We start from the raw sequence: 15,710 nt of genomic DNA, 5'->3' as shown, positions 1-15,710 counted from the left end.
TTAAACAGTGGTTGATCACCCCTACGCGTTACCAGTATAAGCTTCTCACAAGGAGTATCACCAATAATTTAAGTAGCAGACTATACGTCAACTCCTACCGTGTAACCTATGTACTAACAGTTCCTACACTCGACGAAATTATAAATACGTGGTAATGCACTGATTATTTGTCTAGGGTTACTCCGTTTCAGCTCAAGATAGTTTTACTTATTAATTTATGAAAACCGTACAATCATTTACGCGCACGCATCTGAATCGGCAGTGACCAGAGAAACGCTTTGTTTCTACGTGTAAAATAGTAAGTTTCGAATTGATTCGAATATTACAGTTAAACCCAGCACATCAATGTATATACTGCTTTTTATGTCCTTACAAACACAACATAAGCTCTCATAACAATCACTAATTAAAATAAAAACTTCCTGGCAGATTAAAATTGTGTGCCGGACCGAGACTTGAAATAATTAGATTCTCTGCATACACTGAACGCGGCTAAGTGCACCACACCGTTGCTATTAACACAAGATGCAACTTACAGTATTATCTACCAAATAAGAATTTCAAAAAAGTTCTTGGTCATGCGATATCTTGTAAATAAATAAGCCTTCTAAAATAACTGGGATCAGAAAATGCGCCTACTTGTGCCGTTGATCCATTTGTATCATCGTTTCTGCATTAAAATGACACACGCTCAGCATACCTCTTAACTGATCATAGGGCTACCAATCTATTTTTCTTACCATCTTTGTTATTATTGGTTATCAAGTAAAAAATTACTTACAATGCTGGTTTATTAAAGAGATCTAATTTTCATAAATTCTATCTGCCTTCAGTTTAGTATCCAGAGATGCGACTAGTTGTTAATCTGGAATATAATATTGTCTCACTATAAAGTATATGGTTTGTTCACGTAATAAAATCAATGCCGTTGTTATTCGTCTATTTATTTATACTTTAAATAAAAAAATCCGGAATTATTTTCTTAATATTTCCTGCCGTTGAGGTAAACTAATTGCTTTGAAAGTTTCTAGACTTTAGTCCTGATAATATTCTCTTACACCTGAAGTTAAACTACTATATTTGAACTTTAATTACTTCACACACTTAAATATCATCATCTCTGCCTAGGAATATCCAGTGCTATCTCCGTTAATGAATTTTACTTCCAGTTAAATATTTCCCTTACTTACTTTAGGAAGGAGAGTCTTTTACTGTTCTTTTTGTTATGGGGAGTATTTCAGTTACCTTTTAACACAACTTTGCTTTATTTGACTTTTACTTACAGAAGCAGTCGGTGTAGTGAACGAGTGCCTGCAAGTTGAAATCCACGACAAAGCGATTCAACATTTAAAAAAATTACATGTAATCAAAAACCCCATTTGGCACCACCACTTTATGCCATACCATTCAAACAACTGGAACAAAATAAAGACTCTTCAGGTGTCGGCTGATCTCGATTCACTGTCTTTCCGTCTTTAAAGATCACTCACCACACAAAAAAATGTGAGTAATGGTAAAGCCTTGACGTATACAAGTAAACTAAACCTGTAGAAATTTGTAGAAGAGTTTCACTTCTGTCACGTTGAACTATTCTCTTCAGTCGTCGTTGGTCCCGTTCTTGCAGGATCTTTTTCCGACCGCAGCGATGTCGGAGATTTGATGTTTTACCGGATCCCTCCTATTCACGGTACACTTAAGAAATGGTCGTACGGGAAAATCCCCATTTCATCGCTACCTTGGAGATTCTGTGTTCCATCGCTCGTCCGCCGACTATAACACCACGTTCAAACTCACCTAAATCTCGATAACCTGCCATTGCAGCAGCAGTAACCGATCTAACAACTGCTCCAGACACTTGTCTTATATAGGCGTTGTCGACCGCAGTGCCGTATTCTGCCTGATTACATATCCCTGTATTTGAAGACGCATGCCTATATCAGTTTATTTGGTGCTTCAGTGTACTTCCTTTTGACCCGTCACAGTGTGTTGTGATGTGTCATGTATACAGGGTGGTACATCGATACTGACCAGGCCAAATATTTCACGAAATAAACATCAAACAAAAAAACTACCAAGAACGAAACTTGTCTAGCTTGAAGGGGGAAACCAGATGGCGCTATGGTTGGCCCGCTAGATGGCGCTGCCATAAGTCAAATGGATATCAACTGCGTTTTTTAAAATAGGAACCCCCTTTTTATTACATATTTGTGTAGTACGTAAAGAAATATGAATGGTTTAGTTGGACCACTTTTTTCGCTTTGTGATAGATGGCGCTGCAATAGTCACAAACATATAAGTACGTGGTATCACGTAACAGTCCGCCCCAGTAGCTGAGTGGTCAGCGTGACGGATTGCCGTCCTCCGGGCCCGGGTTCGATTCCCGGCTGGGTCGGAGATTTTCTCCGCTCAGGGACTGGGTGTTGTGTTGTGTTCATCATCATTTCATCCCCATCCGGCGTGCAGGTCGCCCAATGTGGCGCCGAATGTAATAAGACCTGCGCCAAGGCGGCCGGACCTGCCCCGCGAGGGGCCTCCCGGCCAATGACGCCAAACGCTCATTTCCATCACGTAACATTCTGCCAGTGCGGACGGTATTTGCTTCGTCATGCATTACCCGTGTTGAAATGGGCCGTTTACCAATTGCGGAAAAGGTCGATATAGTGTTTATGTGTGGCTATTGTGATCAAAATGCCCAACGGGCGTGTGCTATGTATCCTGCTCGGTATCCTGGACGACAGCATCCAAGTGTCCGGTACGTTCGCCGGATAGTTACGTTATTTAAGGAAACAGGAAGTGTTCAGTCACATGTGAAACGTCAACCACGACCAACAACAAATGGTGATACCCAAGTAGGTGTTTTAGCTGCTGTCGCGGCTAATCCGCACATCAGTAGCAGAAAAACTGCGCGACAATCTGGAATCTCAAAAACGTCGGTGTTGAGAATGCTACATCAACATCGATTGCACCCGTACCATATTTCTATGCACCAGAAATTGCATGGCGACGACTTTGAATGTCGTGTACAGTTCTGCCACTGGGCACAAGGGAAATTACGGGAGGAAGACAGAGTTTTTGCACGCGTTCTATTTAGCGACGAAGCGTCATTCACTAACAGCGGTAACGTAAACCGGCATAATATGCACTATTGGGCAACGGAAAATCCACGATGACTGCGACAAGTCGAACATCAGCGACCTTGGCGGGTTAATGTATGGTGCGGCATTATGGGAGGAAGGGTAATTGGCCCCATTTTATCGATGGCAATCTAAATGGTGCAATGTATGCTGATTTCCTACGTAATGTTCTACCGATGTTACTGCAAGATGTTTCACTGCATGACAGAATGGCGATGCACTTCCAACATGATGGATGTCCGGCACATAGCTCGCGTGCGGTTGAAGAGGTATTGAATAGCATATTTCATGACAGGTGGATTGGTCTTCAAAGCACCATGCCATGGCCCCCACGTTTACAGGATCTGACGTCCCCGGATTTCTTTCTGTGGGGAAAGTTGAAGGATATTTGCTATCGTGATCCACCGACAACGCCTGACAACATGCGTCAGCGCATTGTCAATGCATGTGCGAACATGCATGTGCGAACATTACGGAAGACGTACTACTCGATGTTGAGAGGAATGTCGTTACACATATTGCCAAATACGTTGAGGTTGACGGACATCATCTTGAGCATTTATTGTATTAATGTGATATCTACAGGTAATCACTTTGTAACAGCATGCGTTGTCAGAAATGATAAGTTCACAAAGATACTAGTATCACATCGGAACAACCGAAATAAAATGTTCAAACGTACCTACGTTCTGTATTTTAATTACAAACACCTACCTGCTACCAACTGTTCGTCTAAAATTATGAGACATATGTTTGTGTCTATTACAGCGCCATCTATCACAAAGCGGAAAAAGTGGTCCAACTAAAACATTCACATCTCTTTACGTACTACAGGAATATGTAATAAGAAATGGGGGTTCCTATTTAAAAAAAGGCAGTTGATGTCCGTTTGACATATGGCAGCGCCATGCAGCAGACCAACCATAGCGCCATCTGGTTTCCCTCTTCAAGCTAGACAAGTTTCGTTCTTTGTAGTTTTTTCGTTTGACGCTTATTTCGTGAGATATTTGGCCCGGTCACGATCAATGGACCACCCTGTATATACGTTTCTAGCATTTGTAGACTTAGAGAAAGCTTTTGACAATGTTGACTGGAATACTCTCTTTCAAATTCTGAAGGTGGCAGGGGTAAAATACAGGGAGCGAAAGGCTATTTACAATTTGTGCAGAAACCAGATGGCTGTTATAAGAGTCGAGGGACATGAAAGGGAAGCAGTGGTTGGGAAGGGAGTGAGACAGGGTTGTAGCCTCTCCCCGATGTTATTCAATCTGTATATTGAGCCAGCAGTAAAGGAAACAAAAGAAAAATTCGGAGTAGGAATTAAAATCAATGGAGAAGAAATAAAAACCTTGAGGTTTGCCGATGACATTGTAATTCTGTCAAAGACAGCAAAGGACCCGGAAGAGCAGTTGAACGGAATGAACAGTGTCTTGAAGGGAGGATATAAGATGAACATCAACAAAAGCAAAACGAGGATAATGGAATGTAGTCGAATTAAGTCAGGTGATGCTGAGGGAATTAGATTAGGAAATGAGACACATAAAGTAGTAAAGGAGTTTTGCTATTTGGGGAGCAAAATAACTGATGATGGTCGAAGTAGAGAGGATATAAAATGTAGACTGGCAATGGCAAGGAAAGCGTTTCTGAAGAAGAGAAATTTGTTAACATCGAGTATAGATTTAAGTGTCAGGAAGTCATTTCTGAAAGTATTTGTATGGAGTGTAGCCATGTATGGAAGTGAAACATGGACGGTAAATAGTTTAGACAAGAAAAGAATAGAAGCTTTCGAAATGTGGTGCTACAGAAGAATGCTGAAGATTAGATGGGTAGATCACATAACTAATGAGGAAGTATTGAATAGGATTGGGGAGAAGAGAAGTTTGTGGCACAACTTGACCAGAAGAAGGGATCGGTTGGTAGGACATGTTCTGAGGCATCAAGGGATCACCAATTTAATATTGGAGGGCAACGTGGAGGGTAAAAATGGTAGGGGGAGACCAAGAGATGAATACACTAAGCAGATTCAGAAGGATGTAGGTTGCAGTAGGTACTGGGAGATGAAGAAGCTTGCACAGGATAGAGTAGCATGGAGAGCTGCATCAAACCAGTCTCAGGACTGAAGACCACAACAACAAACAACGTATATTAGAAGAGTGGACCCAGTTTCGACCCCTGTGGTACGCCTGCAGTGATTATTCCTCATTCTCTTCCATTGTGCTGAGTTTCCTAATACCTGTCCTTCCAGGACAAAGCTGTTCCTTGTGGAGAAATGGGGGGGGGGGGGGACATCTGACGCAGCTGTGTTTGTCCACACTGCATCAGCTGACTGGCACTGGTCACGTGTTGCAGGCGACGCGCTGGCGCTGGTGCAGATGAAGGCCGGCCTGGCGGCGCTGCTGTCGCGCTACGAGCTGCGCCAGTGTCCGCGCTCCTCCGGCAGCCCGGCCGCTCTGGAGCAGCACGGCTTCTTCTGCACGCCGGCTGGGGGGCTGTGGATCCGCGTCTCGCCGAGGCCCTGGCTACCTGTCCTCTAGCAGGAACGAGCGTTCATCGACACCTGGGACATTTGTGGAGCAAACCAATTTTTTTCTTACACCCGTGGCAAGGCTGAGCATCTGTGACATACGTAAACCGAAGTTACGTATTCCCTAAACACAGAAACGTGCCAGCCAATGAAAGAGCTTCCCCTTGAGATTCTTCCTCAACACATCTGCTAGCGGACTGTGGACCAGCGCTGTGTCCATCGCCTTCCAATCTTTCCTATAGAACCAGTGCAAATGGTTCAAATGGCCCTGAGCACTACGCGACTTAACTTCTGAGGTCATCAGTCGCCTAGAACCTAGAACTAATTAAACCTAACTAACCTAAGGACATCACACACATCCATGCCCGAGGCAGGATTCGAACCTGCGACCGTAGCGGTCACGCGGTTCCAGACTGAAGCGCCATTAACCGCACGGCCACACTGGCCGGCTCTATAGAACCAGACGTGCACCTACGAGGTGCGGCTAGAAAAAAACCGGACTGATGCTGGAAAAAAACATTTATTTACAATTATTTACAATTTCATGTTATCTCCTTCAATGTACTCTCCTCCTCGGTCTCTACACCGCTCCATACGAATTTTCCAGTGTTCATAGCAATGTTGCAAATCATTTTCGGTAAGTCCATACATTACTTCCGTCGCTTTTTCTTTTACTGCTTCAACAGTCTCAAATCTAGTTCCTTTCAAAGCTGACTTGACTTTAGGGAAAAGAAAAAAGTCACAGGGGGCCAAATCAGGTGAGTAGGGTGGATGATCTAAGATGGGAATGTTGTGTTTTGCCAAAAACATCGTCACTGACAGCGCACTGTGAGCTGGGGCATTGTCTTCGTGAAGGATCCATGACTTTTTTCTCCACAAATCGTTCCGTTTTCTCCGTACTCGCTCACGTAGGGTAGCCAGGACGCTAATGTAGTAATGCTGATTCACTGTTTGTCCCTCTGGTACCCAATCAATGTGCACGATCCCTTTGATGTCAAAAAATACAATCATCATTGCCTTGAATTTCGATTTTGACATTCATGCTTTTTTTTGTCGTGGAGTACCAGGAGTTTTCCAATGCATCGATTGGCGTTTAGTTTCGGGATCGTAAGTAAAAAAACACGATTCATCGCAAGTAGTAACATTTTGTAAGAAGGTGGGATCACTTTCAATGTTTTCCAGGATGTCAGAACAAATCATTCTTCGGCGTTCCTTCTGTTCAATTGTGAGACACTTTGGAACCATTTTTGAACACACTTTGTTCATGTTGAAACTTTCATGAATAATCTGCCTAACACTTTCCTTGTCAACTCCTGTTAACTCAGACACTGCTCTGATTGTTAAACGGCGATCTTGTCGAACAAGTTTACCGACTTTTTCAATGTTTGCATCAGTTTTTGCAGACAATGGTCTGCCAGTGCGAGTGTCATCACTGGTGTCTTCGCGGCCATCTTTAAATCGTTTAAACCACTCAAACACTTGCGTTCGCGATAAACAATCATCGCTGTACACTTGTTGTAACATTACAAACGTTTCACTTTCAGATTTTCCTAGTTTGAAACAAAATTTTATGTTAACACGCTGTTCTTTCTGTACACTCAACATTTTCCGACGCACAGACAAAACGTCAACTACTTAAAACAGACGCCACGGGCAGACTGAGTGCAGGAGGCAGATGAAACTCGAGCAGTAGGCGGAGCGAGAGTCACGTGACAGGCCACGCGACTTTCAGCCTTATTGCATTCGTTTTATTGTTTCACCAGTACTAGTCCGGTTTTTTTCTAGCCACACCTCGTATAGGACAAGAGGCCGCTCTCCGAACGCCAATGAACAGATGACGCGCCTCAAAATAAATTACTTATTTAGAGCGTCCGTGCCAAGGATAACATCTATGGCATACGCAGACCAAGGTTACGTTTCCCTAAAGTAAAAAAAATGATAGCCATTGGCAAGTCTTTCAGCTCAGCTGATAGCGGGTTGTCGATAATTGCTATGTTCAGACCCTTCTGACCCTTCCTCTAGGATCAGATGTGCACCTCCAGACCAAGTGGCTACTCTCTGGAGGAGACACCTCTAGAGCAAGTGGCTTCTCTGGCAATCCTTGTTAACGCAGAGCGCGTGTGGCATACGTAGACCGAGGCTACTTGTTACCTAAAGACAGAAAAGTGACAGTCAATGGAACAGCATCCCCTACAGGAAGTCTCTACCTCAGCGCAGCTGATAGGAACTTGATTGTGGCAACACTTCGAAGCGTGTGAAGAGGTGTCAAATACTAGAAGTTATCTCAGAATGATACGGCATGGCACTGAATGGTCAAGGACCACAGTAACGCAGGAATATAACTTCCGAAATTGTTGATAAAACTTCGTAACTGAACTTGAATAATCATTTAAATGTGTTGTTGTTGTGGTCTTCAGTCCAGAGACTGGTTTCATGCAGCTCTCCATGCTACTATATTCTGTGCAAGCTTCTTCATCTCCCAGTATCTACTGCAACCGACATCCTTCTGAATCTGTTTAGTGTATTCATCTCTTGGTCTTCCTCTACGATTTTTACCCTCCACGCTGCTCACCAATACGAAATTGATGATCCCTCGTTGCCTCAGAACGTGTCCTACCAACCGATCCCTTCTTCTAATCAAGTTGTGCCATAAATTTCTCTTCTCTCCAATTCTATTCAGTACCTCCTCATTAGTTATTTGGTCTACCCACCTAATCTTCAGCATCATTCTGTAGCACCACATTTCGAAAGCTTCTATTCTCTTCTTGTGTAAACTATTTACCGTCCACGTTTCACTTCCATACATGGCTACACTCCATACAAATACTTTCAGAAACGACTTCCTGACACTTACATCTATACTCGATGTTGACAAATTTCTCTTCTTCAGAGACGCTTTCCTTGCCATTGCCAGTCTACATTTTATATCCGACCATCATCAGTTATTTTGCTCCCCAAATAGCAAAATTCATTTACTACTTTAAGCGTCTCATTTCCTAATCTAATTCCCGCAGCATCACCCGACTTAATTCGACTACATTCCATTATTCTCGTTTTGTTTTTGTTGATGTTCATCTTATATCCTCCTTTCAAGACACTGTCCATTCCGTTCAGCTGCTCTTCCAGGTCCTTTGCTGTCTCTGACAGAATTACAATGTCATCGGCGAACCTCAAAGTTTTTATCTCTTCTCCATGGATTTTAATTCCTACTCCGAATTTTTATTTTGTTTCCTTTACTGCTTGCTCAATATACAGATTGAATAACATCGGGGATAGGCTACAACCCTGTCTCACTCCCTTCCCAACCACTGCTTCCCTTTCATGCTCTTCGACGATCACTGACGTATAAGATGGTAAATCAAAAATACGTTTATCGCCATTAAAAACAGTAGAGTACAACTTGCTCCTAAAAACACTACAATATTTGGTTCAGGGAAATTAGATATTTCACTCTGAGGAAACTTGTAAATCTCGGAGAAATCTAGTAGCGACCCTCAGTAATTCGGCGGTGCTGTCATTGCAGCACAGAGGTAAAGTGGCGAGATTCTTGATTAATTACAGAACTAGGTATTAACTGTAAATCCAGCAACCGAGCAAGAGCAAGATGATAAAAAAGGCGAGGATGACAAATAAGCGAACAAATCAGTTAAACCACGTCCCCCTAACTTAAAGTTATAAATGTGCATTGCAAATGCCAGAAATGACTACTACTGACATACACACCAAGTGCATGAGGCTGAGTTGTCCGAGACTAACAAATGTGGGACGCTTCATATATATATAAACTGGGAAGGTATTCAGCCCTGTGTAAGACACCATTTTATAGTTTTGTTTTACACAGACCTGTTTCATCGCTTCTTTATGTGCTGTCTTCAGTTGTTTTTTCGTTTATTTTCTTTCTCACATGACGTTATTAACTTGTACCGGATGGCAGCTTTTTTTCGAATCTTCGGTCTTACGGCTGGTTTGACGTGGCTGGCCATGAATTCCTCTGCCGTGGCGACATTTTCATTTCAAAATAACACTTGCAACCTACGTCCTGAATTATTTGCTGGCTGTATTCCAATCTCTGTCTTCCTCTACAGTTTTTACTCTCTACAGCTGCCTCTGGTACCATGTAAGTTACTCCGTGATTTCTTAACTGATGTCCTATCTCCCTAGCCCTTCTTCTTTTCAGTGTTTTCCGTTTATTCCTTTCCTCGCCGATCCTGTGGAGAACCTCCTCACTCCGTACCTTATCAGTCTATTAATTTTCAACGTTCTTCTGTAGCACGATATCTCAAACGCTTCGATTCTCTTCTGTTCCGGTTTCTCCACAGTCCATGTTTCACTACCATTCAGTGCTGTGCTCCAAACGTACATTCTCAGAAATTTATTCCTCAAATTATGGTATATGTTTGATACCAGTAGACTTCTTTTGGATAAGAATGCCCTTTTCGCCAGTACTAGTTTGCTTTTTATGTTCTCCTTGCTCCGTCCGACACGGGTTATTTTGCTGGCTAGCTAGGTAGCAGAATTCCTTAACATTGTCTACTTTGGGATCCCCAATTCTGGTGTTAAGTGTGTCCTTGTTCTTATTTCTACTACTTCTCATTACTTTTGTCTTTCCTCGATTAAGTCTCAATCCATATTCTGTACTCACTAGGCTGTTCATTCCATTCAGTTGTTCCTGTAGTTCTTCTTCACTTCCACTGAGGACTCCAATGTAATCAGCTAATCTTATCATTAATATATATTCACCCCGAATCTTAATCCCATCTTGGAAACTTCCTTTTATTTTTGTCATAGCTTTTTCGATGTACAGACAGAACAGTAGCAGCGAAAGACTAAGTCCCTGTCTCACACCCTTTTTAATCCGAACACTTCGTTCTTCGTCTTCCTGTCTTATTATTCCCTCTTGGTCAATGTACATAGTATATATTACCCATCTTTCCCCGTAGCTTACCGCTATTTTTCTCAGAATTTAGAACATTTTGCACGATTTTACATTGTCGAACTTTTTTTCCAGGTCGATAGATCCCATGAACGTGTCTTGACTTTTCTCCAGTCATTATCAGCCGCAACGTCAGAACTGCCTCTCTAATGCTTTTACCTTTCACAAAGCTAAACTGATGTTGTTGTGGTCTTTAGTCCTGAGACTGGTTTGATGCAGCTCTCCATGGCTAAACTGATATACAGAAGAAAAGAAAATTGAGGATCAGATAACGATCACTTTGATCAACATCTTACTGATTCTCAATTTTCTTTCCCACTCTTCTCTATATTATTCTTGTCAGCAACTTGGATGCATGACCCATTAAGCTCATTGTGGGATAATTCTCGCACTTGTCGGCTCTTGCTGTTTTCGGAACTGTGTGGATGATATATATATATATATATATATATATATATATATATATATATATATATATATATATATATATAAACTGGAAAGGTATTCAGCCCTGTGTAAGACACCATTTTATAGTTTTGTTTTACACAGACCTGTTTCATCGCTTCTTTATGTGCTGTCTTCAGTTGTTTTTCGTTTATTTTCTTTCTCACATGACGTTATTAACTTGTACCGCATGGCAGCTTTTTTTCGAATCTTCGGTCTTATGGCTGGTTTGACGTGGCTGGCCATGAATTCCTCTGCCTTGGCGACATTTTCATTTCAAAATAACACTTGCAACCTACGTCCTGAATTATTTGCTGGCTGTATTCCAATCTCTGTCTTCCTCTACAGTTTTTACTCTCTACAGCTGCCTCTAGTACCATGTAAGTTACTCCGTGATTTCTTAACTGATGTCCTATCTCCCTAGCCCTTCTTCTTTTCAGTGTTTTCCGTTTATTCCTTCCCTCGCCGATCCTGTGGAGAACCTCATCACTCCGTACCTTATCAGTCCATTAATTTTCAACGTTCTTCTGTAGCACGATATCTCAAACGCTTCGATTCTCTTCTGTCCGGTTTCTCCACAGTCCATGTTTCACTACCATACAGTGCTGTGCTCCAAACGTACATTCTCAGTAATTTATTCCTCAAATTATGGTATACGTTTGATACCAGTAGACTTCTTTTGGATAAGAATGCCCTATTCGCCAGTACTAGTTTGCTTTTTATGTTCTCCTTGCTCCGTCCGACACGGGTTGTTTTGCTGGCTAGCTAGGTAGCAGAATTCCTTAACATTGTCTACTTTGGGATCCCCAATTCTGGTGTTAAGTGTGTCCTTGTTCTTATTTCTACTACTTCTCATTACTCTTGTCTTTCCTCGATTAAGTCTCAATGCATATTCTGTATTCACTAGGCTGTTCATTCCACTCAGTTGTGTAATTCTTCTTCGCTTCCACTGAGGCCTCCAATGTAATCAGCTAATCTTATCATTAATATATATTCACCCCGAATCTTAATCCCATCTTGGAAACTTCCTTTTATTTGTGTCATAGCTTTTTCGATGTACAGACAGAACAGTAGCAGCGAAAGACTAAGTCCCTGTCTCACACCCTTTTTAATCCGAACACTTCGTTCTTCGTCTTCCTATCTTATTATTCCCTCTTGGTCCATGTACATAGTATATATTACCCATCTTTCCCCGTAGATTACCGCTATTTTTCTCAGAATTTAGAACATTTTGCACCATTTTACATTGTCGAACATTTTTTCCAGGTCGATAAATCCCACGAACGTGTCTTGACTTTTCTCCAGTCATTATCAGCCGCAACGTCAGAACTGCCTCTCTAATGCTTTTACCTTTCACAAAGCTAAACTGATGTTGTTGTGGTCTTTAGTCCTGAGACTGGTTTGATGCAGCTCTCCATGGCTAAACTGATATACAGAAGAAAAGAAAATTGAGGATCAGATAACGATCACTTAGATCAACATCTTACTGATTCTCAATTTTCTTTCCCACTCTTCTCTATATTATTCTTGTCAGCAACTTGGATGCATGACCTATTAAGCTCATTGTGGGATAATTCTCGCACTTGTCGGCTCTTGCTGTTTTCGGAACTGTGTGGATGATGTCTTTCCGAATGTCTGATGGTACATCGCCAGTCTCACGCAGTCTACACACCAACGTGAATAGTCGTTTTGTTGCCACTTTCCCCAATGATTTTAGAAATTATGATGGAATATTATCTATCCCTTCGGCCTTATTTGATCTTAAATCGTCCAAAGTTCTTTCACGTTCCTATTTTTGAACTTCCTTTTTTCGTCGATCACCTGAATTATTACTCCAGTTACTCATGGTTTCTTTCCACTTACCTTCCTTGTACCTATCTTTGCCTTTTTAGAGATCATTTCTTTTCAAGTGAACTGCCTCCTGAGCTATTCATTATCGCAGTATCTACAGCCCCTCAGAGAACTTCGAGCGTATCTTTTCATTCCTTTGTATCTCAGTATCCCATTTCTTTGTACATTGATTCTTCCTGACTATTCTCTTAAACTTCAGCCTACTCTTCATCATCACCAAATTGTCGTGTGACTAGGGTCTCCCCGTTGTGGCCGTGCGGTTCTAGGCGCTTCAGTGTGGAACCGCGTGACCGCTACGGTCGCAGGTTCGAGTCCTGCCTCGGGCATGGATGTGTGTGATGTTCTTAGGTTAGTTAGGTTTAAGTAGTTCTAAGTTATAGGGGACTGATTACCGTAGATGTTAAGTCCCATAGTGCGCAGAGCCATTTGAACCATTTTTGAACTAGGGCCTCCCGCCGGGTAGACCAGTCGCCGGGTGCAAGTCTTTCGATTTGACGCCACTTCGGCGTCTTGGGCGTCTGTGGGGATGAAATTATGATGATTAGGACAACACAACACCCAGTCCCTGAGCGAGGAAATCTTCGACCCAGCCGGGAATCAAACCCGGGCCCTTAGGATTGACGTTCTGTCGCGCTGACCACTCAGCTATCGGGGGCAGACACCAAATCGTAATCTCAGTCTGTAGTTGATTCTGGATATGCCTTACTATCCAACATCTGATTTCGGAATATCTGCCTGACCATGATGCAATCTAACTGAAATCATCCAATAAGTATACCTCCTTTTGTGTGATTCTTGAACAGAGTATTCGCTATTACTAACTGGTATTTAATGCAAAACTCAATTAGTCTTTCTCCTCTCTCATTTCTGCAACGAAGCCCAACTTCTCCCATAACCCTTTCTTCTTCTGCCTCCCCTACAACCGCATCCCAATACCCCACGACCATTATATTGTCCTCTCTCTTTACGTACTGCATCACCTGTTCAGTATCCTCACACTCTTTCTCTGTCTTCTCATCCTCTGGTAGCGACGTTAGCGTGTCTGACTGAAGTACTGCGGTCGGTGTTGGTCTGCTGTCGATTCTGGTGAGAACAACGGTATCACTGAACAGTTCGCAGTAACGTACTCTATTCCGTACCTTCCTGCTCATAACGAACCCTGCTCCCGTTATACTATTTTCTGCTTCTGTTGATATTACTTTACACTCTGACCAGAAAACCTTGTCTTCTTTCTGTTTCACTTCACCAACCCCCTTATGTCTAGATTGAATCCTAGCATTTTCCTTTTCACATTTTCTAGCTTCTCTATCAGGGTCAAACTTCTGACATCCCACACCCATTCATTCTACAGCTTACCATGGTTTTCTGATGTTGTGGTATTGTTTCACAAGGTTGTGTCCTGTTAAAGTTGCTGTTTTCTTGCTGCTGCATGCGCATTTGTATTTTTTTTTTTATTTGTCAGTCAAGCACAAAGCTTCTGAGACCAAAAGATGAGAACTTTGTAATCCTTTCATAATACCTAATTTATATTTCTTTTTGATGTTACACTTTAGAATCTTCCTCAATATTTTGTATATCAACAAATGACAGCAATAAGACAACACTCAACGATATAGTTCACTTGACTACGTCAAAGATATTTCTACGTGTCAGTTTGTCTCTTTAGCAATCTGATATATATGACACATAGCTTGCAACAATATGTAAGCATCTGAAAAACGTTACTTACTTCTGTGGAGCTAAATACTGCGTTAAAGGTTGTTTGCTTCAATTTACTGCGATAATTTAGCTTCGGTCGCTACAAAACACGCACTAGAGGGCAAGCTTCTCTAACCCTCTGAATGCGACACATAAATAAATTTTATCAGGAAACTGCAACTGATTTTATTTAATCTGTTTCTGCAACGGCATTTTTATCACTCGCCAAGACTTATGTGCTCCTGTTGATACTGCAGCGCTGTCCTTGTAGTTTCTCATTTTATGCCCTTTCAGGCAAGAGACGTGAAATAAATTTTGATCACTCGCATTACAGTTCACAATGTTCTTATTCTACATATATCCAGATGGCAGCTTGGTATATTAACGTTTATTCTCTTTACAGGAAACCTTTCTAATGACAGAAATAGCATAGCCAGTGAAAAAAGAGAATACAAGTTAACTGCTTGCTGAGAAAGAAAATGTATCCTCTGTGGAGTTATCCAGATGGCCAATATACAATAAATACATATTTGCCAACCTGATAACGAATACTGATAATATCAGTGTGAACAGGGAGACCAACACTGTTAAATTAAAAGGAGACTGCGAAGGAACACAACATTCTTAGGAATAAATATAGATTATCTGATGAAGTGGTGCAAACAGACAAAGACACTGGCAAACAGAAAGTCATTACCTTATTATGCCTTAGTATCCAGTCGTTAGTGTACATCAGTAAACTTGTTTTAGTTACGTACTATTCATATGTACAATTAGCTAACACTTAGGCAGTTCTTTGTTGGGTAACAATAGCGCGACACATGGACATAGTTCTCAAACTACTTTCCTCTTATCGTCAGTCTCGTGACTGGTTTGATAAGGTCCACACGGATTCCTCTCTTGTGCCAACCTGCTCTTCTAAGAAAGTATTTGCACCACAGTCCTCAATTATTTATTAGGTATACTACAATCTTTGTCTTCGTCTACGGTTTTTACCATCTAGAGCTCCCACTAGTACGTTTGAAATTATTCCTTGACGTCTCAAGACAGAATGTTAGCTAAAAAGTTGTAATCGAGTTCGTTGTAAAGATCTGTTCATATCAGTGAAGGATTAACTACACTCTGT

The 15,710-nt window shown here is 41.7% G+C and overlaps 1 protein-coding gene across 1 annotated transcript in view; it reads left to right on the top strand.

The window, feature by feature from the left end:
* LOC126162984 (cytochrome P450 6k1-like) overlaps positions 1-5,900 on the top strand; it is a 121,417-nt gene extending 115,517 nt beyond the window's left edge. Inside the window, exon 6 of the mRNA XM_049919840.1 lies at positions 5,484-5,900. Within this exon, the coding sequence (XP_049775797.1) occupies positions 5,484-5,668 (185 nt within the window). The 3' untranslated portion in view covers positions 5,669-5,900. The remainder of the gene's footprint in view (positions 1-5,483) is intronic.
* The last annotated feature ends 9,810 nt before the right edge of the window (positions 5,901-15,710 follow it).

Source organism: Schistocerca cancellata, chromosome 2, assembly GCF_023864275.1.
Source record: "Schistocerca cancellata isolate TAMUIC-IGC-003103 chromosome 2, iqSchCanc2.1, whole genome shotgun sequence".
Lineage (NCBI taxonomy): Eukaryota > Metazoa > Arthropoda > Insecta > Orthoptera > Acrididae > Schistocerca > Schistocerca cancellata.
The sequence above is the reverse complement of the archived record's forward strand: the minus strand, read 5'-3'. Positions and strand labels throughout refer to the sequence as shown.